Raw genomic sequence first — 23,853 nt, forward strand, 5'->3', positions numbered from 1 at the left:
GGACGCATGGCTTTGTCTGCACACACAGCTGACTTGTGTTTGCAGGGACAGACAGGGGCTGGCGCTGGGGCCGGAGCCAGGAGGCGCTGGGAGGGGAGAGCAGACGGGGAAAACACAAAGTCCAGAGAACAACTTTTGCAAGCGAGCCCTTTGGGGTCATGTGGGAGCCTGACAACGGGGTGCCTTACAAAGCAGAAGCTCCATGCAGGCAGGGATAGGGGTCTTCACATACATCGATTGGTTGATCCGAGTACAGGAAATCTGGGCCAGCCAGGAAGGTGGGGATGACAGAGAAGGGCCTGGGGAAAGGGGGAAGGGATAGATGGACCTCTGCGTCTGGCTGCACCCCCCTCCCTCAAGCCCAGTCTCAGCACTCTGCCCCCAAGGCACAAAGACGGTGCTCAATAAAGATGCTTGTTCAACTGAACTGGCCCCTGGCCGTCCTGCCCCTGTGGGGCTGTCATTCCAACCAGCTCTCAAGAATGCTGCCTCTTTAGTCAGGGCTGGAGGCAGAGGAAGCTTGGAGGAACAGGCGATGGAGTGCCAACACCATAGTTTTGAGCTTCCCTTTGATAAGGCCAAGGAGCCAAGGTGTCTGTGGCCACACCATGCGCCTGTGGGGAGGATCCGCAAACCCAGGCAGCAGGAATGCGTGTGGGAGGGAGCTGTGCTGAGCGACCTTCGCTCTCCTCCAGACCCCTTTCCACCTTTCCCGTTTGGAGTCCTTAACCTGATTCTGAAACGAAGCCACAGCCGCTGAAATGCAGAGGGGCTGGATGATAAATCAAGTTGCATGGGGGGGGGGAGAAGTAAAAAACAACAACAAAGAAAAACATGGCAGAGTCTTTCATAAGGTGGCTCTTTCTCCAGGGTGGCATTCCGGGCCATGTGCCTGGGAAACCTTAGAAGGGCTCCTTGGGGAGTGGGCAACCTGCTGCCTCGGCTCACACCTCAGGGTCCTCACTTCTTTAATAATTTAGAGTGCGAGAAATGAGACAGCATGCGGGTTCCCTCCCTCTCTCTCTCCTTTTACTTTGCGTCCTGATGTCCTGGCCTCTCAGGCTTGCTGGGTGGCAAGGAAGGGACCAGTTAAAGGTACCACTACCCCTTCCTCTGGTCTAGACAGGTGACTGAGCTGTGAAGCTTCATCTGAGCCTGCCACAGAAGAGTCAACCTACCACCTGACCTGGGGGCTGCGAACAGGGGGGGCCTCACAGATGCCTAAACGCCCAGTGCACCAGCAGCCACTCACCACGACCCACTATAACCTGGAGCTGCAGCCTCCAGCCCCTGGGGCCACCAAGTGGGAGCAAATCCAACATAACTGAGTCTTCTCTGCGCATTTTTCAGGGGGTGATGGGCTGAAATCCAGGGGATGGGATCGCCACAGAGAAGCCACCTTGCTTCCTGTCTGCAGCTTGGGGGAGAGGGACACCCCTGCTCCCTGCCCACGGTGAGACAGGAAGGGAGCAGCAGACCTCCAGTACCCACTGAGCTCTGGTCTGGAAACTGTCTCGAGATTCTTCCGGTCAGAAGATGGCAGTGGAGAGATCACATGGACACTATTTAGTCTTGATGGAGGAGGCTCTGATCAAAGCTGTCATCTAAAAGGCATCTTCTTATCTTGTTTCTCTGCCACCTGTGGTCTACCTTATACCTGGCCCTGCCCCCAAATATAAATACACTTTTGGCCAACAGAAGCATGCAGGCGGCGGGCACGTTCTAAGGAGGCCGGGCATGGGGCTTTGGGGACTGGGGTCCAGTCCTGCTTCTGCCACGGACTGGCTGTGTGACTTCAGGTGTGCTTCCTAAGTTTTCTAGAACTCTCTTTACTCACGTGTAGGAGGGGAGCTATTAACATCCACCTCAAAAACGTCTGAAGGGTACTTAGGGTATACAGGGTCTGCACACAGCCGGTGCACAATAAATACTTGCAAAGTGACACTGGAAGGGAGGAGGAAATACTGTCCCCGGCCAGACACCTGACAGCAACGTGCTGGCCTGCCTTGGAAGTCTAGGAGAGACCCCCACACTGAGGTTTCTGGACTCCGGACTGGGGCCCCAGAGGAGCTGGAAGTTGCACATAGTCGGGTGGTTTTGTGGCAGAGCCACCATCCTGTGGTTTAAATCTCCCCTAGGGTCAACACCCAGGTGGCCATGATGCTGGGTTCGACTAGGAGGGGCCTGAAGGCAGGTGAGGCTGGTTTTGAGCACTGGTGCCCTCTGCAGGCAGCTCTGCCCATCAGGTAGGTACTAGCTCCACAGACCTGGCCAGGAAGGTGGGGAGGAGCAGCCAGGACCACAGACCCCCCAGGTAGGGAGAGTCAGAGATGGGTCCACTTTTCAGGAGTGATGTCCAGGACCAATCAGTCAGCAGCAGGCAATTAACAGGCACCCTCTATATGCCCAGCATGTCTGCTTTAGAATGACAAAGAGCTGGAAGGGACCACTGAAATCGCTTCTAACACTCTTATTTTATGGACAAAGAAACACCAGAAGGGTGGAAGGACTGGCCCGAGGTCACCCAGTTAGAGATGGGCAGGACTGGAGCAAGAACCCGGGCCTCTGGTAGCCCTGGGCACCTCTTCCTACAGTACACCTTTAACCCTCAGCTTCCAGTCTCCTTACTTCTGAGCAGCTCCCCATCTTCTCTTCCTGCCCCCAATCCAACCCTAAATGTGCTCCAGGCTCTCTCGAGTCCTGGACCCCCATACAACCTACTCAAGCCCAAGGTACCTGAGGGGCTGTGAGAGCCGGGCAGAGGGAGCCAGGAGCCCTGTTGTCCAGTGGGGGGACTGACCCTCCAGACCAATCGAGGACACAGAGCAGGAAGAGCTAGGCAAGATGTTGGTTGGCTTCAGATTTCCTGTCTCCTTCTCTACCAGAAAATATGTACTGTGGGAGGAGGGGAGGGGCTTCTGCAGAGGAGGGGGAAATAAAAGCATGAGGGTTGCTTCGTGAACCTGCCCGGCCTGGCATCCCATGCAGCCCTGCTTCTGGTTCCCTGGGGGCTAAATGGCTGCTGCAGGAGGAGGGGTAGTAGGGCAGAATCAGCACTGCATGTCTGTGTGTGGACACCACCTCCAGACAACGCCTGGAAGCAGCTAATCCATAAAGGGGGCCGAGTGGGCCCTGCGAGGTGAGCACCTGGAACCTTAACCTCTCCTATAAGGTCGCGAACGGGCCAGAGCGGGGAGGAGGGAAGTTCCCACACTATTGGCTTCGGTGAAATCCCGGTGTCCAGAGCCCCCTGCAGGCTGGCCCGTGGCCCCAGATGTGGTGGCCCTCCCTGCCTCCTGCTCAAGACTGACCGAGGTCCAAGGCTGGCAGGGAGCTTACTGCTCTTAAGGTAGACGTTTTGGATTAAAACCGTCTTGGCCTGAAATGGTGAGAAGCAAGAGCCAGCAAATGAATGGGCCAGTGTGGTTACTGTGACCTGGGGTCACTGCCGGGCCAGGCGGTCTCATAGTGGGGCTTGCTGACACTTGCACTGTCCTCTGCTGCTGCCTGGACACCCTCAGCTGCTGCCTGGACACCCTCAGCCAGGCTGTAGCACACTGGCCCGCCTCATCCTACCACACTTTCCTGTATTGTCACGTCCTCCTGCGCTCCGCCCCCAGGTTCCTCCCACCTATAAGCCTTTGCTTGGGCTTCTTCCTCCTGTTTCCCTCTGTCTACCCAAATCCTGCCTTGCCTCTTCGCTCATGCCACCTCCTCCAGGAAGCCTTCCCCAGCCACCAGCACTCAAAGGGCTTGCCCTCTCCTCCGACTCCTCGACTGCTTTCTGGTTGAGCGGGCCTTGCCTCACCAGCAGGTTTTTAAATATCTGCTAGAGGCCAGTGGCTCCTGCTCCCTGGGCTTCCACAGTGCTGAGCATGGGGTGCCAGCAGGGCCTCCGTACCAGCCCCATGAGAGTTCTCCTTGTGGCTACACCCCAGGGCTATCCAGAGGGCTGCACCTAAACCACAAGTCCTAGCACGCCTTGGGGCCCCTGGGCTCGTGGAAGAAGACTTGTGTGGGGCCTTTCCTAGGAACCTTGAATGAAGGGGATTCATCAAGAGCAAAAGGAAAAACATACTTTTATGAAATCTTGGAGTTCCTCTTGGAGGAGCCTTAAGAGGACACAGACAAAATGAGAAGTGTTTTAGGGGATTTTAACAATGATTATGTCTGTGGGGTAGGCAGGTAAAGGAGACAGGTATTATTACCCAATTGAATGGGAGGATAAGTGGAGGACAGCCAGACTTTGAGATCTGCCTAAAGTCACCAGCTGATGCGCCAGAACCAGGGTTACAAGGGAGCTGTCGGACTCGGGGCTGTGTCAACGATTTCTTATGCCACATGGCAATAAGTCACTAAGAGGAAGTCTCTGGCCTGCAGGCTGAATTCCAGGTGACGGTGCTTCCAACCTCATGTTATGCTTCTAATCAGACTTGTTTTGACACCCTGAGTAATGCCATGGCTGTTGTCTAATGGGGTCAGCGGTAAGTGTGAGTCCAATATGTGGAGCTCCGATTTACATGCAGCTGCTCCGGAATGCACTTACTCCAACTATAGATAGATATTCGTAAGCTGGAGCTGGAGCCCAGCCATCCCCAAATACCAGCTAAGCTACTCCCTCCTTTGGGACCACCGGTGGGAGGTGGGGCACTGCATGTAGCACGGTGGCATGTAGCACGGTGGCACTATGTCCTTAATGGATCTGGGTGCGAATGAGGCAGTAGTGCACATACATGGCGACAAAACTTCTCTGCAACCTGCGTGGTCCTAGCTGGGCACTGTCAAGAACCGGATGATGTGGAGGGCACGGGGCTTACCCTGGGGGGAGGGCTGGAGGCCGTCCCAGGAGAGGACTACTTTTGCCTGAGTGGTGTCTGTCCCCACATTTCAAAGTGGCCTGAAGCTTTTCTCCCTCTGCGAACTGGGATCTGGAAGGGCTGCGAAAGGGTTAAGTGAAGGTGGTCCCTACAAGTCACAATCTGCCAGCTGGAATTGGGGTTGACACGGGGCCGGAAGGGGCTGGGACCGTTTCTCCCTGAAGGCTCGGAATTCCAGGCATGAGGCAGCAGGGGATGGAGTCTCTGTGGGTACGCAGGGAGCCCTGATTCTGAACTTCGGGTTCTGAGGCCAGGTTTCCTATACTGATGATTCTGAGGCAGCTCTAAGAGTTCCTGGGTTGGAAGGTATCCTCTGGAGGTCACACAGTCTAGCCCTTGCTTCATGGTCAAGTGTCACCAGCTCTCCTGGACAGAGATGCCACCCAACAGGGAGAGGTCCACAAAAAGAAGAAACTAGTAACTGGATGTGGCATGGATTTGGAGTGTTTATATGCTGGCCATCAGCCCAGGAGCTGGAGGACCTCTGTCTACTTACAGGGGCCTCTCATTTATCTCCGGTAGACGCATCCCAGCCACGCTGAACACAGTTGAGTTCAAGACAAGTGTGGCATTCTTGCTGGTTGTTTCAAGGCTGTCCTGTCATCCTCTTTCCATTCCTTCAAGCCTCTTTGCCCCACCCCGATACTCACTAATTTCCTGAGAAGTCACTCTCATTCATGCCAGGCATCTAGAACACAAAGTGCAGGTAGGTATGGATGAATGAAGGTTCAGCGGGAGACGTGCCCACCACAGTTGGGAGGGCACCAGTATTAGAGGCGGGGGCACGCAGGGCAGAGTCCTCTCATTCTCCCTGATGGTGGCCAGCGGGCTATGTGCTCATGTGCCCTTGGCTGGGAACCCTGTTTATCTTTGAACATGGGGCCCAGTTCAAAAATGCCTACTGATTTGTCCTTCTAGAAGCTCTGAGAGCCCCCCTGTGGCACTTGCAGAAAGAAAGGGAACAGAGTTAAAGGGATGCAATCTCCCGTGCTAGCCCACGGTCCTCGTTGCAGGCAACGCCAGCTTCCAGGGTTTGGGGACAGTGGCTGGAACGCTACTGTCCCATGTGCCAAGGGCCAGGAACAGGCTCTTGAGAGGAGGATGGAGGAATGAGGCTGCCCCTGCGGCTTAGAGCACTGAGGGCCCGGCTCAAATCTGTGTGTGCTCCCTTTACAAAAAAGCGAGCTGTGGTCACCTCACACCACTGATTCTCTAACTTAAGAGATTTCCAAGCATTAACACCTTACAACTCATCATACATGTCTTCCTGAAGCTTAGCTTCTGCTCACCTGTCACGTGTCTCTCGTCTACAACACGAATGGGGTGGATGGACAATCTGTCGGGTCTTCCTTTAGGACTACATGTTCTATGATGTTTAATTAATCTTGGGACGCCACAGCTCCAGAACCAACAACGACTCCTGGTCCTACTTCATAAAGCGCAAACCCTTTTGCTTCTCGGGTTCCTACTTGCTCCATCTTACAGACTTTCTCTGCCTCTCCACGTACACCCTGGATTCCAGATAAGGCAGTGTCCCGGCTGTCCCCCACTTGCGTCATTTCTCTGGGTCGTGGTTCATTATATTTCCCCTATCCAGAAAACAGTTCGGCAGTTCTTAAAAAGTTAAGCATAGACTTTCCATTTGAGTCAGCAATTCCACTTCTAGGTATGGACCCCAAAGAACTGAAAGCAGGGGTTCAAACAGTTACGTGAATTTGAATGTTCACAGCAGCATTATTCACAACAGCCAAAAGATGGAAACAACCCAAGTGTCCGTAAATGAAGGACAAATGGATAAACAAAATGCGGTTATGCACCCAATGGAATATTATTCAGCCATGAAAAGGAAGGGAATTCTGAGACGTGCTGCCACGCAGATGAACTTTGAAACCATTATATGCTAAGTGCAATATGCCAGACCCAAAAGGACAACTACTGCATGACTCTGCTTATACGAGGTATGCATATAGTGTGCAAATTCATAGAGACAGAAGGTAAGGTGGAGGTTGGGAGGGGTGGGGGCTGGGGGACTGGAAGTTATTGTTTGGTGGCTATAAAGCTTCTGTGTGGGGGTAGACGGTGGTGGTGGTTGTGCTTGGTACTACTGTGTTGTACACTTAAGGATGGTTAGAATGATAAATTTTATGTTGCACATATTTACCACAATAAAAAAACGAATCATCAAAAAATACAACCCAAATCAAACCAACCAACCACGAAACTGCTCTTCCCTCTCTCTTTCTTAAACCCTCCTTCCGGGTCCAACTCCCTGGACAAGCCTTCCTCATTCTGCTAGGTTCCCCGGCTTGGGCAGGCCTCTGAGCCCCCAAAGCATTTGTAGGGAACACCCCAGTCTCCTTGGGGTCTTGAGAACCTTGGGTCCTCCTCTGGGACCTCGGGCAATCGCTCAAGACTATTTGCTTTCCTTTGAGAGAATGACCCTCTGCCGTCCCCTCCCTGGCTGGGGGCCACCACTCTCCCTCTGGGGTGGCTGGGAGCCTCCCCGGGAAGCCAGGGACAGGGCGGTGAGCAGTTACATAACCCTCAGGGAGATTTTTTCCATCGGCCCAGGCGGTGCCAGCTTTCCAGCGGCGGCCGCGGCAGGTAGAGGCGCCCTGTCTGGGCCGGCCGTGCCTGGGCAGGGCAGTGAAGCTCCGATCTGGAGCAGCTTAGCATAGCTCAGATTCCCGTCAGCGGCTGGGGGCCGGCCACTCGCTGAGCTGCGGGAAAGGATCTGCTGTCTCCTGCTGGCCTGGCTCTGGGGAGGAGGAGGTGCTGGGGGTGAGCTGCCAGCCAGCCAGGGGTGACCCTCTGGGGCCCCGGACACCCGAGCTGGCCTTCTCCGATAACCCACTTATCTGCAGGCCTGCCTCGGCGTGGCAGCTTCAGACAGGGAAGCGCCTGGCCAGGTTCTATCAGGGGATTTAGCAGGAAAAATGAAGCCGGGGTGGGGGGTAAGGGTGTGCAGGGAAGAGGACACGGCCTGGCAAGGGACACGGGCGATGGTGAAACCATTCCTGACCCGGGTAAATCTCCCCTGGCCCAGAGAATGCTCCATTCTCTTCTGCTGCCATGGCTACTGCCCACCTTGGTCCCCAATAAAGTAGACTTCTGAAACTAGCCACCTGAAGCCTGCCGAATACCTACTGTGTGCTGGCACAGTGGGGGGACACAAAGATGACATGGACACATTGCTCCCAAGACACCTGGGGATACAGCTTTGGAAAAGAAAACCTTGACTGGCAGGCTGCTATCCTGGGCTGCTTCTGGGACCAACGGAGAGTCCATGATCATTTTCTTTCCTCTGCTTATTTTCAGATTAAACAATAAAATGCTCCTTCCTGTCCAAGTCATGGGCTGATTCTATCCCACTGAGCATTCCAAAGTTTCAGAGGGGGCCTCAGGCTTAACACTTTCAGGAGCCCCCATGCCCCCACACTCCACCCCCAAGTTGACCAGTCAGAGAATGCTGATCTGAACAGTCACTTTGAGACACTCTAGATGGGGTCTTGAGTAAAACACTTAGACTTGAGACAGGACCCCCACCTGCATACACAAAGAGGAGACCGAGAGGTAGGCAGACTAATAGATGACACATAGCCAGGCTCTGCCATGGCTTGTGGTACACAGCAGAAACTCAGAAAGTGTTTGTTGAGAGAAAGAAATGAGGATTGGAAGAAAGAAGGTAAAGCTCACTCATGCCAAAGCAAGTGCAGGCAACAAATCTGGCAAGGAAACACCGGAATCGCCCCTCTGGTTCTGACAGGGTGGGCTAAGAGCCTTGGTACCAGCCAGCCCGGCATTGGCTCTCCCACTGGGGTAGCCGTACCTGCCACGGGCTCTTGTGCAGAAGATCAAGCTCCTGTGAGAGGCAGTTTCCCCTGACATGAGGCAAGCCTGCCAGTGCCCACCCTGGGGGAATGTGTGTGCCAGGTCCGCACGGCCCTCGCAGGGCGTGACCTTCAGCATGGGCACTGAGGCCAGCCAGCAGGTGGAGCAGCGTTTTTTAGAAAACCATGCTTTGGTAGACCTCCAAAATCACCCTCCTCAAGGTGCCCATGGGGAAGGCTGCTTGCCTTGCCCGTGCTTTGCTTTGCTTCATCCCCTCCGGATTGCTAGCAGCAGTGGAGGGAGCTCGGGGTGGGTCCAGCCGAGGGCTTTGCTAGGGCTCTGGAATGAACAGAACAATGTGCTTCTATCCCTGGGTATGCCCGGCTTGGGCCAACAGTAAAATTAGTTTACATGCCTGGAGTGCACATCGGCTCAGTGGTGGGCGTGCAGAAGTGAGGGGAGGAGGTCCGAACAGGGAGAGAGGGTGCGAGGGGGAGAGCTGAACCTTGGGAATAACAGCTGTGTGGTTCATCTGGATGAAGTAAATGGAGATGTGGTGGAGTTTCCTCAGACACCCGCAGCCCTCCACTGGCCCAGAAAGCTCAGAGACTTGGAGCTTACTGGAACTGCGGTGTGATTAGTCTAGAAGGCTGGATTTGAAATCCCCGCTGATAGCTTCACGAGGCAGATTCTTGATTTTCCCAAGTTTCTGACCCTTACATGCAATCTGGGGGGTGAGGGAGCCAGGATTTTAGTGCTGGACGGACGGCCCCCATCAGCCCCACGACTTTGTGTGGAGCATGTAGTCTCAATGAACTACTTTCCTCATTTGTAAATGTGGAGAAGGAGGCCTGCCCTGGAACCCACCTTGGAGAGAGAATCTCCACCCTCACATGCATGGAAGGGTTCGGGAGAGTTGAGAAGCCCAGTATACACCAGGGAGCATTGGGACCTAACACTGAGGGCGCAGGTGGTAGAAGAGGGTCAAGGGGGTCAAACATATGGTGATGGAAGGAGAACTGACTCTGGGTGGTGAACGCACAATGGGATATATAGGAGATGTGCCAAAGAATTGTACACCTGAAACCTATGTAACTTGACAACAATTGTCACCCCAATAAACTTTAATTAAAAAAAAAAGGTGGGGGCCCTATCCCGTCCTTGCACATTTACTGAGCACCTACTATGTAGAAGTCGTGATGTCAGGAGCTGGGGAACAGTCATAACTCAGCCAGGATTTCTGCCGTTGAGGAGTTTACAACTTAGAGCTGGTTAGAACTTTAGGAATCAAGGCCCTCTTTTCCCTTCCTCTGTAAAAGATGGGGTTTAGGAAGTCCACAGTTTAGGTAATGGTTTCGGCTTTACATTTTCCTGAGACCTTGAGACAACCAGAAAAGAAGGAGGTTCCCCCTTATGACTAGAGTTAGAGGACTGGCCGAGGTCCTCTGCTCAAGCTGCTGGCAAACATGGCAACAGGAGCAGGGCGGATGTGTCACACAAGCCCTGAGGATGTATCTTATATTCTGATTTATTGATAGCGGCAGCCAGACTAGAAAATTTTGAGGGTCCCTTCTGGCATTAAAACTCCCAGTTGAAATCATTTCTAGAGACCCCATGAAGCCCCTGTTACCACGCGATTGAGTTTCTGTGTATGAAAAACTCCAAACACAAGGCTTAATGGTAACCCAGCTAGAAACTCTGAAGAGTTTATCCGTCTCTAGCCTGAGGTCGATTTTTTAGAGGTTGTCTTCTAGAAGGTGCTGGCAGAGAGCAATATATTTTGAAGTCTGGTCACATGCCAGATTCTGGTTTTTCGTTGTCTTTTCACAACAGCTCTGCTGTGTTTACGACTTGGTTGAGATTTTTTTTTTTTTCAAAAAAAGGTATTGCATGCTTCTGTTAGAGGTGTTGTTGGCAACGGTTGCTAGGGAGAGTTGGGTTTAGTTACAGACACACTGATGCCTGCTCTAATAATACTTCGCTCTGCATAGCTCAAATGTAGACACCTCTTGGCTAAACAGGGCACACACATTTCAACAGAGGAGAGCTTGAACTTGTCCTACCCAACCATAGCTCGGCAAAGGAGCACTCCCTGAGCCCAAGTGAAGGCCTGGGGTGCTGACAGGGCAGAGCTGGGCGGAGGGGGCTCAGGCCTCCAATTCCTGTCATTCCAAAGGTCCCATAAAAAGAGGCACGCTCATTCTTCACCTCGCCATGAAACTGGAGCCCACCTCCCCATTATCGTACCACAAATCCCCGGTGAGGACGTAGGCAGTTTTGGTGACTTCTGTAACCTGGGGGGCCCCTGGGCAGTCCACATTCTCCTGGAAGTCAGAAATAATCAAGCCACACACTCTAGTGGGTGTGGAACTCTACAACCATGAAGACGCCGGGAGCTGAGGGTGGGGGGGAAAGGATGGAGTGAGGCAGGCTGGGAGGTGAAGCTGATCACCTCCCCAGCTTTCTCGGGTGGCCTGGCCTCCGGTATAGCCTGGCAGTGTGGGTTGAGAGTGAGGCCCTTTTCCTAAAACATGTGATAGCTGCTCTGACAAATATCTGAGGCCAAGAGAAAGGAAAAGGGCATGGGGAGCAGAGCTGAGGGCAGACAGAAACGGGGTCGACAGGAGGAGAGAGGCAGCTCTGGCCTCCGCTTGGCTCACTTGGTTAGTGGGGAGGTCCTCTGGGAGGAACCTCAGAGCGATGAAGAGAAGAATGAGAAAGGACCCCTGGGATGGTCCAGACCAGTTTCCTCCCTGCACAGAGGGAACACTGAGCATGGGCAAAGTGAAGGGATTGTCTCAGCTGCCGATGTCTCCTGCTTTGGTGTTCTCTCACCAGCTCAGGCTCTGAGCCCTCCACCCACATTGTGCAGCGAAGAGTCCAGTATCTGGGACTTGTTTCTTGACTTGTTTATGGGGTGACAGGTAGGGGCAGCTGGTTTGTAAGTGACAACGGTGGCACATTCCGGGCATCTCTGGGGTATCTTCCTAACAGTGGTGCTCAACCTGCTGCACCACAGAATCACCTGGAGAGTTCTTTAAAAATGGATGCCCAGGCTCATCCCGGGAGAGTCTAATGCAGTGGCCTGGGGTAGGGCCCCTGCGGGTATGTTTTAAAAGCTCTTCCTAACGCTCTAATGGGCAGGTAGGCTGAGAACCACTGGTGTGAAGAAAACAGTGGCTGAGGGGGGTCCAGATGGCTCAGGTGGTGAGAGCGCGAGCTCTCAACAACAGGGTTGCCAGTTCAATCCCCGCGTGGGATGGTGGGCTGCGCCCCCTGCAACTGAAGATTGAAAACGGCTGAGCTGCCCCCATAACTAGATTGAAGGACGACGACTTGGAGCTGATGGACCCTCAATATTCCCCAATAAAATTTAAAAAAAGAAAAAAAGAAAACAGTGGCTGAAACTCACTATTCCCAATGTTCCCAGGCCGGATCCCCACTTCCGACAATCACCCCGATAAAAGGGTACGCCTCAGCTGGCCCATCTGTGAAACTGACCCACACCTACAAACCATCAGTCATCCTAAGCCTTGTTACTGGGCCAGCGGCACCAGCACCACCTGGGAGCTTGTTAGAAATGCAGAATCTCAGGTTCCACCCAGACCTACTGAATCAGAATCTGCATTTAGGTAAAATTCCAAGTGATTCAGACACACATTCAAGTTTGAGAAACTGATCTAATGTACATAGAGACATTTAAGAAATATCTGTTTAGTAAGTAGAATTTTACTTATAAGAAGACTACTAAGAAAAGAACCACATCTTAGGCAAAAAGACTCAGTTTAGATGTACAGATTCAAGGTCACTTTTGCGCTGTCTGATTGCTGACAGGGGTCCACTGAGACCCCAGGGTCTCTGGCATCATCAGAGCTCATGAGGGCAATGCTCCTGGGTTCCTTGAGATGACAACGCTGAGCCTCGTTGGGAAGGGTTACAGTTCCTTTCACTTCCCCCGGCCCCATTTCCCTCTCTATGGGGGCTGCACCCCAAGTTGGCAGGCAGTCCTCACATTTCTGCCAAGAGTGTCCACGATACCAGAGCCTGCCCCTCTCCCCCCATGCTGCCAGTTCCCACTGCCAAAGCCCAGGCACCAAGCGTGGTTGGCCAAAGAGAGCAATGTCCAAAGACACAGCTGCTGGGAGCTGTGTTTAGAGGGCACTTCACACCCTGGCCTCTTTGCAGCCAGCACCACTAAGCTGGGCTCAGAACTTGTATGTGGAGGGAGCAGCCAAACCTGGCCACCTGAGGGGCATCTCAGAGGCCACCAAACGGAACCAGGGGGATGGCTGGGGATCCAGTGACCGGGGGCCTAGAGAGGATAAAGCTGAGCATGATACTCAGAGGGAGAAAGGGAAGGGAAGGGCTCCGGGGGCTGGGCCCAGGACTGTCACCAGCAAAGGGATGAGACTCAGGTTTGTCAGAAAACTCAAGCAGGTGAAAAACAACATCCCTGTGGGTGGTAAGAAGGAAAGTGGGGTTTGACGAGCCATGCTCTCTTTTCCTGTACCTTGTGAGTCTGGGGCAGTAGTGGCCATGAATTATGTTGCCTGGAAGGCCTATTCTGACCTATCACTTCCTGAGCTGCAGAGAGGAGCAGCAGGGCCTGAGGGGGTGTTGGCTTCCTCTTGGCCTTGTAAGCAATGGGTCTATAAGGCGCTCAGGGGCAGTCTCCTGCCAGCTCATCCAGGCTGAGTTCCCCGGGAGCCAAAAGGGCCTTGAACAGCAACCCAGAGCCTCCCTTCACGGGGCTCCCTCCTCAGCTTACACAAAAGCTGGGGCTGCAGGAGGTGAAGAGAGGGTCAGTGAGGCCTGCAGGGACATTTAGATTTCGGAATACCTGACCCACAAATGCTCCACTCAGGTAAATGGCAGATGTGGGAGTGATAGCTCTCCTCTGCCCCAGAGACCAGGTGGCACCTGTAGGGTTGACATAGCCATACTGAGCCACAACATAGGGTCAGCGGGTTTCTGAGGACTAGGGGACCCCGGACTGTTTCATGTCAGTGGCAGGGCCTGGGGACAGCGAGAAATGAAGAAGCTCACGTGGGCCACTCACACCCCTCCCCAAGCCCCCTGACTCATCTCCAGTGAGCAAATCGCAAATTGTAAGGTCCACTGCTCAGGGTCCAACAGCTAAGCAATTCCCAGCGGGAGCTGTAGAGGCCAAGCTCCAGTTGGAGGCATGAATCCAGACGAGAAACCCTGTTTCCCGGCTTTCAAATTACTGCTCTTTCTCTGGCCTAGTGTTTGCCCACCTGTGTCTCCTAGCATAGTAATTCCACGAGAACTTCCTAGCTGAGGGTTGTGAGGAGAGCTTCGCCGAGTTCAGCATGGCCAAACAGGTTCCCTTCCGCCTGTCCTAAGCCAGTCCATGCTGTGGCTGATGGAGAAGCCAGTGTGGGCCCATGGAGACCCTTTTGTGGCGGAGCATTTGCAGGACCGATGCTCTGTCCGACGCTGTGGGCAAGGCCGCTCTGACCATGGGTCTTTGGAAGAAATGCCTGACCCCAGCTGGATCTGGAGTGGCCCCTGCGGCTGGCTGGGCGTGCCTCTCGCCACACCGCGTGTCTGTCCGCCATGGCTCTGGCTAGCTTACTTGGAGCTGGTAGCCATTGTCTGGAAATCTTGCCCTATCCTGGCCCTTCCCTGAGAAAAGACAAAATCCCAGGCAAGGCCGATCCTGCCCCTAACTCCCTAGTGCCTGGCGGTACGTGGCAGACAGGCATCGCCCCGCTGTCACCCTCCACACTCTCCCAGGACATTCCGCACCGTGAGGAACATGTCCGATGTGCAAATCCCTCAGGTAATGCGGGAATTCGTCACCAGGGAAGCGTGGACGATCCAGGAATGGGAACCTGATCGGGGCCTGGAGCTGCAGAGACACCGCGGGCAGGCCAGTGAAGGCTCCGGTTGCAGTGAGCAGGCTCCCTGGGAAGGGGAGAAGACAGCGGGGATGGAGTCCTGTGGGCAGCACGCGGAGGGGGTTCCTGCCTCCCTGCTTTTCGGGAAAAGACAGCAGACCATGAACCACGGTGGTTCAGGCCAGGGTGACCATCTGCCTTGTTTAACACCTGCTGTCAGGTGTAATTATGAATAGCGCCCCTGACTCTCAGAGGTGTCGTGGTTTGGATGACCTATTGTATGGTCACCCTGGTTAAGACAGCCCTGCAGCTGGGCTCCTTCAGCTCTGTAAGTCTACTTTCAGACCTTACCTGGGAAACTCAATTCGTGTCTCAACAAGTCTAAGGTACAAAGTAAAAGCAGAAATAACGGTTGTCCAGCCAAGAGTCTCCAAGAACAGTCCCAAGGGCCTGCGGTGGTTGCCATGCTGTGTCGTCACCTGCTATCTTCCCACCAATTCTGGGGCCACCAGATTACTTGCTACCACCCATGACAGAAGAGCAGTATCAGCCCCTCAGGTCCCCACTCGTGAGATGAAACCGTGCTGGGCTGTCTAAATGCCCATGCCTACGACACACTCACTCCAGCAAAAACATAGCTGGATGCTGCCATCCATGGAAGGAGGATGAGGAGGAATGGGACTAAGCTCTCTGAGAGGGGAGGGGTTTTGAGTGGAAAGGCAGCGAGGTACAAGATAGCCTTAGATCGCCACGCTTCCCCTCTGCGCTAAGAGTGGTTTCAGGAAGGCCTGTGCATCGACAGACAGACAAGCTTTCCTTCTCAGAGCCCTTGTGTTTTCTGCTCAGACCCATTGAAGTACCAGCTACAACCAACACCACTACCTCCAGAGGCTGGGCTGGGCTGGGCTGGGGTGGGGGGTTCTTAGGAGGAAGAGGAGGAGGAGAAAGAAGATGAGGAGGAGGAGGAGGAGAAGGAGAAGGAAGACAGAAGTCCACAACAAGTTTAGGTCTGCTTGGACGCAAAGAGGTCAAAGCACACAGGAGCCAGGCCTTTTATCATGGAAATAGAAAGAGGGAAAGGCTGGTTAAACATGAAGCACCTATAAAATTATATTGGGCCGTCGTAACCATGGAGCACTCTCACAAACACACGCAAATCCGGCCACTCATCCCTTGCCCCTTGAGTGCCTTTTTATTTTCTATAATTAATCGGGCAAGGGAGGAACTTGGGAAAAGTTCAACCGTGGTCAGAAGTTGCAGCCTTCTCTCTAGTAATAACCCACGGGGGGGGGGGGCAGGGCGGGAGGGCTGGCGGCAGCTGTGGGTGTCCGGTTACCTGAAGCATGTTGAGGAGCAGGCTCCGGAACTTGGTGCCCTCCACCATGAAGAGCGCCATCTTGTCGCACAGCTTGGCGGCGGTGAAGGCAAAGCTGCGGTCGCACACGGCCTTCTGGTAGATGGTCCGGACGATCTCACCCAGCATCTCCTCAGAGTTGGTGGAGTTCTGGGCCTCCTCCATGAAGGTGGTGAGCTTGGCGTCCACGTCGCTGCTGTTGTTGCGCATGCTGTTCAGGATCTCGATCAACTTGTCCATCTTGTTCTGCTGAGGGCTGGTGGTCTCTACTGTCACATCATCCTGGGGGCAGGGGAGACACACTGAGTCGCGCCTGAGCGGAGCTGAGGTTTCTGTGGGGGTGGTGGGGGTGGCCTGTGGAGGGAGGGCTGTCACCCCCAGAAAGTAGGACCCAGCCCTCCCTTCTAGAACCTGAGGTCTGAGCACTCCAGGAATGGCGACCTCCACCAGGGACCCTCAGGTCCCCCGGCTCTGTGCTAATCTTTACCTTGGCCCCTGGGACGTGCAGAGGTGATGCTTCTAACAAGCTCTAGATCTTACCCAGGATTCTCATATATATAGGTTTTGTTTGTCTGCTTGCCCATCACATGTCTCAATCCAGAAATGATTTAATGGGGCTTATAAAAGATGAAATAAGATACATACAAAATTAGGCCAAAGAGAAAACGAAGGCAGGAAGCCTAGGTCAGGAAGAAGGGTGGCATCCAAAATGCTTGCTGTGTTGGTCAGAGGTGCCCATGGAGTGGCTGTCGGACCCCCGGCTTCTACAGCCCAAGGGTGCTCGTGTTCTCTGGGCATAGGGGTCCCTGTGGACATGGCCCGGGCTTTGTAGCCTATGGAGACTGGGCTGGCCTTCTACCCACAGACACCACACACCGAGGAATCCTCCAAGGCGTTACTCAAAGGACTGGAACATCTAGGAGGGAAATTTCAGACAGAAAAAACCCTACATACTTATGAGTTTTCAATGCCATTGTACTAGAGCCACGATGGATGAGGAAGGAAACGACACCTGACAGTCTCTAAAGTATTTACTCAGACACAATAGATTGGTGGTCAACAGTACAACCAACTTACCTGCCGGCACGTGAGACTGGGGTGAAGGCCCAGATGAGGGTCATAAAGTGAGGTCCTGCACTTGCTCTTCTGTTCTCAACAAGGAGAGCACTGGGCTGGGAAGCACAGCTAGGGGTTCTAGAACCTGCTCTCTGCCTCTAACCATGTGGCTTTGAGATGTGGTTTTACTCTCTGGGCCTCATTTCCTTACTGGTGATATAAGGAGGTTATACTAGAAGGGCGTCCCCTGAACCCAACCATTGCCTGAGCCCAGGTCATTCTGGTTCAGGAATCCAAGAGGCCTCAGCTGAGGTGTCCCGAACCAATGTATGGGTGCTATGGATCTACCTTATCTGTTCTACCCTACCCCCCCGACCCACCCTGTTACCCAACCATCTGGGCCCCAGGGCAAGATGAATGGTCTGTATATGGAATAATAACCACCTGTGAGAGTCTTTACACATTCTGACATTTAATCTTCATAGTCTGTCTGCAAGGTGGGCAATATTATACCCATTTTACAGACTAGTAAACTGAGTCTCAGAGGTTAGGTGACTTGCCCACGGTCAGCAAGCCAGTTAAAGGCAGAGTGAGGACTGAGCCTCGTTTGCTGGACTTCAAAGCCCGTGTGATTTCCATTCTGTGGCAGTGCAGTTAGGTTTAGTACAACTGGAGAGAATATAGTTATTAATCCTCTCTCCCTGGCCAGGCTGTGGCAACCTGTCCTGGAAACTCTGCATGTGAAGACTACACACTGGTCATCAGTTGGGAACTTCTTCCAGCCTCCTTCTTTTGGGAGGTAAGGGAATAAGTGAAACTTTCCTTCTAGGACCTCACAAGTGCCTGCCCCACAGGAGTGGTGGGGTGGGCAGCTTGGGCTGTGAGACTGCCAGGAGCAGCATTTCAGCTTTAAGAGTTGATTGGGGAAGAGGTCTGACCTGTCTGTGTTGCCTGAGCTTGGACCTGGGCTTGGACTCTGGGCCAAAAGGTAGAGGAGAGAAGGCAGTAGAGATAGGCTGGGGATAAGTCCTGACGTGGAGCTCCCCAGAAGCCCCAGAAAGAGGACTCCCTGGGGAAGACTGGGAGCAAGTCAGCCTCTCTTGGGAACAGTTCCTCTCTAAGGTGACCTTACCTACACCCTTGGCCAGGGAGAGGGAGTAAGGGGGGCCCAGTGGAGCTAATGTTGCCATGGACCAACCCCCACCCCTCCTCTGGAGGCTTGGGGGCATTTCCTCCTGCATTTGTGACCCAGGCCCTAGCGACCAGGGCCAGGCATAGGGTGAGGAAAGAGAGGTTTTTGGGGAGCAAAATTTAAGGAGGCCCTCAGTCTCAAGGCCATTGCCAGGGCAGGGCCGGCACCTGTGTGATGCTGGAAGAGAGGGCTTCCTTAAATTTTATCGCTTAGACCCCCTCACTGGCTTCTGGTTGATGAAGGAGAACGGCTCGCACTCTGCCCGACTCACCTTTGCTCCCGACCCTGGCAGGAACCACAGCCTGGCTGGTACTTACCTCAAGGAGAAGCGTCAGTCTTTCTAAGCTCCATGTTTTACCCAAATGCCCGTTAGCAGTAATGGGGCAGTCAGTCTCTGACCCCAGAAAATGCTGGAGGGAAGAACCACTCCCCTCACCTTCAGGCCTGGGCCTCTTCCTTTCCTCCTCTCTTAGGGTGGGCACTGGTACCAAGTGCCCACCTGGGCCTCTTGAGGGGCCAGAATATGAGGAGCTGGAATGTGCTGGAGGGGTTCCTGCAGAGCTGGCCATGGGCCTGCCCTCTGGTGGCAGGTGTCCCTAAGACAGTGGTGGCCAGGGGTGGTGGGTCCTGCTTCCCTCCCCACAGCTCCCCAAGCCCTCAAACCCGAGCCCACCTACCAACGTGCCTACCTCGCGCCATCCTCCCTGGTGCAAGAGAACAACAAAAATTCAATTACCGGTACCTTTTCTTTCAGCCTCCGCCGCAGCCTGTCTTTGGAAGACTGGAGCAGGGTAATTCTGGGCCGCTCCCCCATGCGTTCGGGAATAATACTGTCTTTAGGCTTTGTCTCGGCCTCCGCGACCCCTGGCTGTTGCGGGGGCGGCCTCTCGGAAGCCACTGGGCCCAGGCCATCAGGGATGCAGGGGGACTCGAGGCCGCGGTGCCCAGTGTCCCCCAGCGTGTCCTCAAGTTTGGGGCTCTCCGAGGTCATGGTGTCTTTGGCACTGCGGTGGGCGCCCGCCTCCCCCTTGTCGCCAGGTGGGTGCTTCATGTTGCTATGGTGCCAGCGCCGGTTCTGGCTGTAGCCGTGATGGGTGGGCCTCCCCGAGGGATGGGGCACCGCGCCCCCCTGGTAGGATTTCTGGTGGTCCCTATTGTGTTTGGCACTGCCTGGCTGGTGGTCACTGTGCTGTTGGGGCTTGTTCCCTCCTGGAGGTCTCTGCTGCCGTCTGCAAACCAAAGGGGAAGGACAGAGAGGGTCACTGGCTGGGTTGCTCAGCGTCCCTGCGTCCAAACACTAGAAGAGCCATTCACTGAGTTGCCCATTTATTCATGCTTTCAGCGCCCTTACTGAGCGTCTCCTGTGTGGCAGGCTCTGTGACAGGGCCTGGGGAGGAGACAGAGAATGAGACAGACAGCTCCCGGGATTATAGAGGATTTAAGTCAATCCTTCACTTAAGTATTTTATTCCCCTATTAGAATATGCATTAATACATGTGCAGGGAACAAATTTAAAAAGATACACTAGAGTGTGCCATGAACACTCCTGACTCTGTCCCCCAGCCACCTACTATGGCCTCTTGAAGCAACTGGTACCAATTTATGAATCTCCTGAACATACTTTCTATGCATGTTTCAGCAAAGATATATACACAGACCTACATCCAATTACAACTATCCTGTTAAGGACTTCTTACCATCATGGCTCTTAAAAAGTTGTCTCATTTGTTCAACTTTTCTTTTTCTTTTGGTACATTGACATTTCATCCCCAGTCGTATTAACAACATATGCTATAGGAAATTATTATGGGCTGAATTGTGTCCCCCTCCTCCCAATTCATATGTTAAGCCCCAACCCCTTGTACCTCAGAAAGTGACTGTATTTAGAGACAGGGCCTTCAAAAATGTGATTAAGGTAAAATGAGGCCGTTAGGATGAGGTCAATCAATACGACTGGTGTCTTTATCAGAGGAAATTAGACACAGACACGTCCACGCACAGAGGAAAGACCACGTGAACACAGAATAAGAAGGCGGCCATTTGCAAGGCCAGAGGGAGGCCTTCAGAGAAACTCAACCTGCTGACACCTGGATCTTGAACTTCCAGCCCCTAGAACTGCGAGAAGACAAATTTCTGTTGTTTAGCCATCTAGTAGGTGCCATATGGTCATGGCAGCCCAAGCTGACTAATACCGAAGTGGTATCTAACACGTGGTTTTAGGCAAATACAGCCTCGTCGACTTACTTGACACAACATTTTCTTAGCAGAGGATGTCATATGGAACAAATTTGAGGTCTGCACCATGGGACACACCAAATATTTGGATTTTTGGACTGAAGGCAAGCGAGTTGGGGTATGTGGGTATTCTGAAGACCCTTCAGTCTCGTGCACAAGGGAGCCCTTTGTGTTCCATCCCGAGTGCACCCTCAGCGTGTTTTCTGTGTCATCACTTTATCTGAGGTACAGGTGGAGAACAAGATAACCATGGACCCCTTGAAAGTTGTAAAGTCAGTGAAGAAAGGTTGCAGAAAGAAAACTTTCTTTACCTTCTAAAAAAATGAGGCCCACACCGTTCTGCGACCAATCTCTTTGGCGGGGACAAGAGCCCTTCCTTGCATTGTATGTTATGACCCAATTGTATTTCTTTTCTTTCAAATTATCATCCCTTATATAAATTCAATTTCAACGTTCACTTGATAAATTTTGTATCTGTGAAAATTTGGGGGTATCTTGGGTTAGGGTTAAATGTATCATTTTTCCATTAAAATTACTGAAAACTTTTTTTTTTTTTTATTGGAAAGCTTTCCCTAAGTGGCAGGGTTTTCAGGGGGGAATTAAAGTTGTAAAGTGTGAGACAGGTGTATAGTCTTCTTTTTGTTTCCAAACAAATGGTAACTTACAAACACATTGTATACCGTGTTTCCCTGAAAATGAGACCTAGCTGGACTATCAACTCTAATGCGTCTTTTGGAGCAAAAATTAATATAAGACTGGTATTATATTAAGACCATGGTATTACAAATAAGACCCAATTATATTATACTATACTATACTATACTATACTATACTATACTATACTATACTATATTATATTTATTAAAGACCCGGTCTTATATTATAGTAAAATAAGACCAGGTCTTATTTTAATTTTTGCTCTAAAAGACCCATTAGAGCTGATGGTCTGGCTAGGTCTTATTTTCGGGGAAACACGGTACATCAGCACGGTGCTATCTTTTAAGGCATGTATTTATATGCAGAGAAGAATCTGGAAGGATACGCACCAACATGCTAACAGTGATGACCTTTTTATTTTCTTTTTTATTTGTGTTTTCTAAATGAACATGAATTTATTTTTCTATACTTTTGATTGTGAGGTAATTTTAGGTCCATCTACCGTTATAAGAAATAATACAGACAGATCTTTTGTAGCCTTTACCCAGCTTCCTTGCATGCTAACGTCTTGCAAAACTCAAGGACAAGACCACACAACCAGGATTTTGACATGTCAAGACACAGGACATTTCCAACACCACAAAGATCCCTCACACCGCCCTTGTATAGCCACACCTACTTCCCTCTCACCACCTCCTTTCGCTCCTGAGAACAATGAATGTAGCCTCCGTTTCTACAATTTTGTCATCTCAAGAATGTCATGTAAATGGAACTGTACAGTATATAACCCAGTGGGATTGGCTTTTTCCACTCAGCATAATTCTCGGAGATTCATGGGGGTGGCCGTGTGTATCAATAGTTCATGCCTGTTCACTGGTGACGAGTATTCCATAGTGTGGATGTATCAGTGAGTTTCACCACGTACCCGCTGACGGACATCTGGTTGCTTCTGGCCATTGGCTATTAAGCATAAAGCTGCGAGGACCACTTGTGTACAGGTGTTTGTGTGGACACGGTTTTCATTTCTCTGAGATCAATGCCTGGGCGCACCACTGCCAGGCCGTAGGGTAGTTTCAAATGTAGTTTTTTAAGAAACTGTCGAACTGTTTTCCAGAGAGGCTGTGCCATTTTACATTCCCATCAGCAACGCGTATGTAGTCTCCAGCCATGATTTCTTTGGGTAACTTTTCAGCCCCACCTTTTTTTTCTCCTCTACTTTCTGGACGCCGAGGACACATATGTTAGATCTGCTGTTATGATCTCCCAGGTCTGAGAGGCTCAGTTCATTCTTCTTCAGTCTATTTCCTCTCTTGAGGTGCAGACGGGATCATTTCTATTGTTCTATCTTCCAATACACTGGTTCTTTCCTTCGTTCCCTTCATTCTGCTGTTGAGCCCATCCATTGACTTTTTACCTATTAAGTCTTTGTTTGGCTCTTCGTTATACCTCCTATTTCTTTGCAGAGATCTATTTTCCATTTATTTGGAGTGTATTCCTAATTGCTCTTTGAAGCATTTTTTTTTTTATGCTGGCTGCTCTAAAATCTTAGATAATTCTAGTATTTCTGTCAACTTAGTATTGGCAGCTATTGTCTTTTTCTCATTCAGTTGAGATCTTTCTGGGTTTTGGTATGACAAGAGATTTTTTAGTTGAAACCTGGAAATCTAGGGTATTGTTATGGGACTCCGGACTTAATAAAACCTTCTGTTTTAGCTGGTTTCCTCTGACCTTGCTCCAGGGATAGAAAGGGCGGCCAGGTGGGGAGTAGAGGTCAGGTTCCCCACTGGGTCTTCTTTGACACCCCAAGGGGGGGTCCTCCTTCCTGTTGGGCAGGGGTGGGAGTTCTGGCTCCCCACACTGACACCTCCCTGGGTGGGAGGGGGATGGTGGTACACTGTTGCTCTCCACATGGCCTCCACCGACACAGAGGGTGGGGTGTTCAGTGCCCCACAGGGATGAGTCCCAACTCCCCACTCAGCCTCCCTGATGCCACCCTGGTGGGGGTTTGGGTAAGACCCTGGCAAAGAAGGTGGAATCTTGGCCCCTCACTTGACCTTTGTTGGCATGGGTGGGGGTGGAGTCAGTATTTTCTGGGGGACTTGCCTGGAGTAGAACAGGCTTTTGTTGGGGCTTTTTGAGTCTGCCTGTGTCTACTGACATTTTGCGTTGTCAGCTTCTTTAGCTCCAAGTCTGGGATCAGTGAGGCCAAGAAGAAAACTCAAGCATGTCACCACTGTGTCATTTCTCAGGTGCCAAGGTCCCCAACCAGTCTGCCTTTTCTCCACCTTTCGGAGTCCTCTCATGTTTGTTTTTATATGTGATACCCAGGGTTTTTAGTTGTCTGCATTTTAGTAATTCAAGAGTCATTATAGAAACATCTGTAGCAGCCTGGTACGCTGAACTGAGTCCTGCTGACTGTGTGTGAGGCTACTGTGGTATCTTTCATCCTTATTGTCGGGGTTTGATCTCGGTGATTTCTGAAATACATTCCTGGTGTGAGAGCTTCGTTGCCCCGATACTAGATGGAAGAGGCAGTGTCTGCATCCAAACACCCATGCCACATTGGCATGCCTAAAATACTCAGTTTCATTCTCTAATGGTCTAAAAACAGGGACCATCAGGGCCTAATGCTTTAAGTTCTGGAAGCTGGTCAGTTTGCAGGGATTGTCAGCATGGGTGCCCACGGAAGAGTGGGCTCCATCAGCAAAGTGAGTCATTAAGCCAGGTCCCTCCAAGAGATCACCAATGGGCCGGGGAAGAAATCCCATGGCCCACTAGCTCCCCAGG

General features: G+C 52.1%; 1 protein-coding gene across 9 annotated transcripts in view; it reads right to left on the reverse strand.

Moving 5' to 3' along the window:
• Positions 1-23,853, reverse strand: part of CTIF (cap binding complex dependent translation initiation factor) — a 262,255-nt gene that overhangs the window by 69,225 nt on the left and 169,177 nt on the right. For 6 of the 9 annotated variants that reach the window (XM_081078717.1, XM_081078711.1, XM_081078712.1 and 3 more), the window contains 2 exons: positions 18,911-19,403; positions 15,909-16,208 (listed from right to left, as the gene is read on the reverse strand). In XM_081078717.1, coding sequence (XP_080934843.1) covers positions 15,909-16,208; positions 18,911-19,403 — 793 coding nt within the window. The remainder of the gene's footprint in view (positions 1-15,908; positions 16,209-18,910; positions 19,404-23,853) is intronic. The other 3 variants (XM_081078718.1, XM_081078716.1, XM_081078719.1) reach the window with 1 other exon arrangement.

The sequence above is a fragment of the Rhinolophus hipposideros genome (assembly GCF_964194185.1).
Source record: "Rhinolophus hipposideros genome assembly, chromosome: 17".
Classification (NCBI taxonomy): domain Eukaryota; kingdom Metazoa; phylum Chordata; class Mammalia; order Chiroptera; family Rhinolophidae; genus Rhinolophus; species Rhinolophus hipposideros.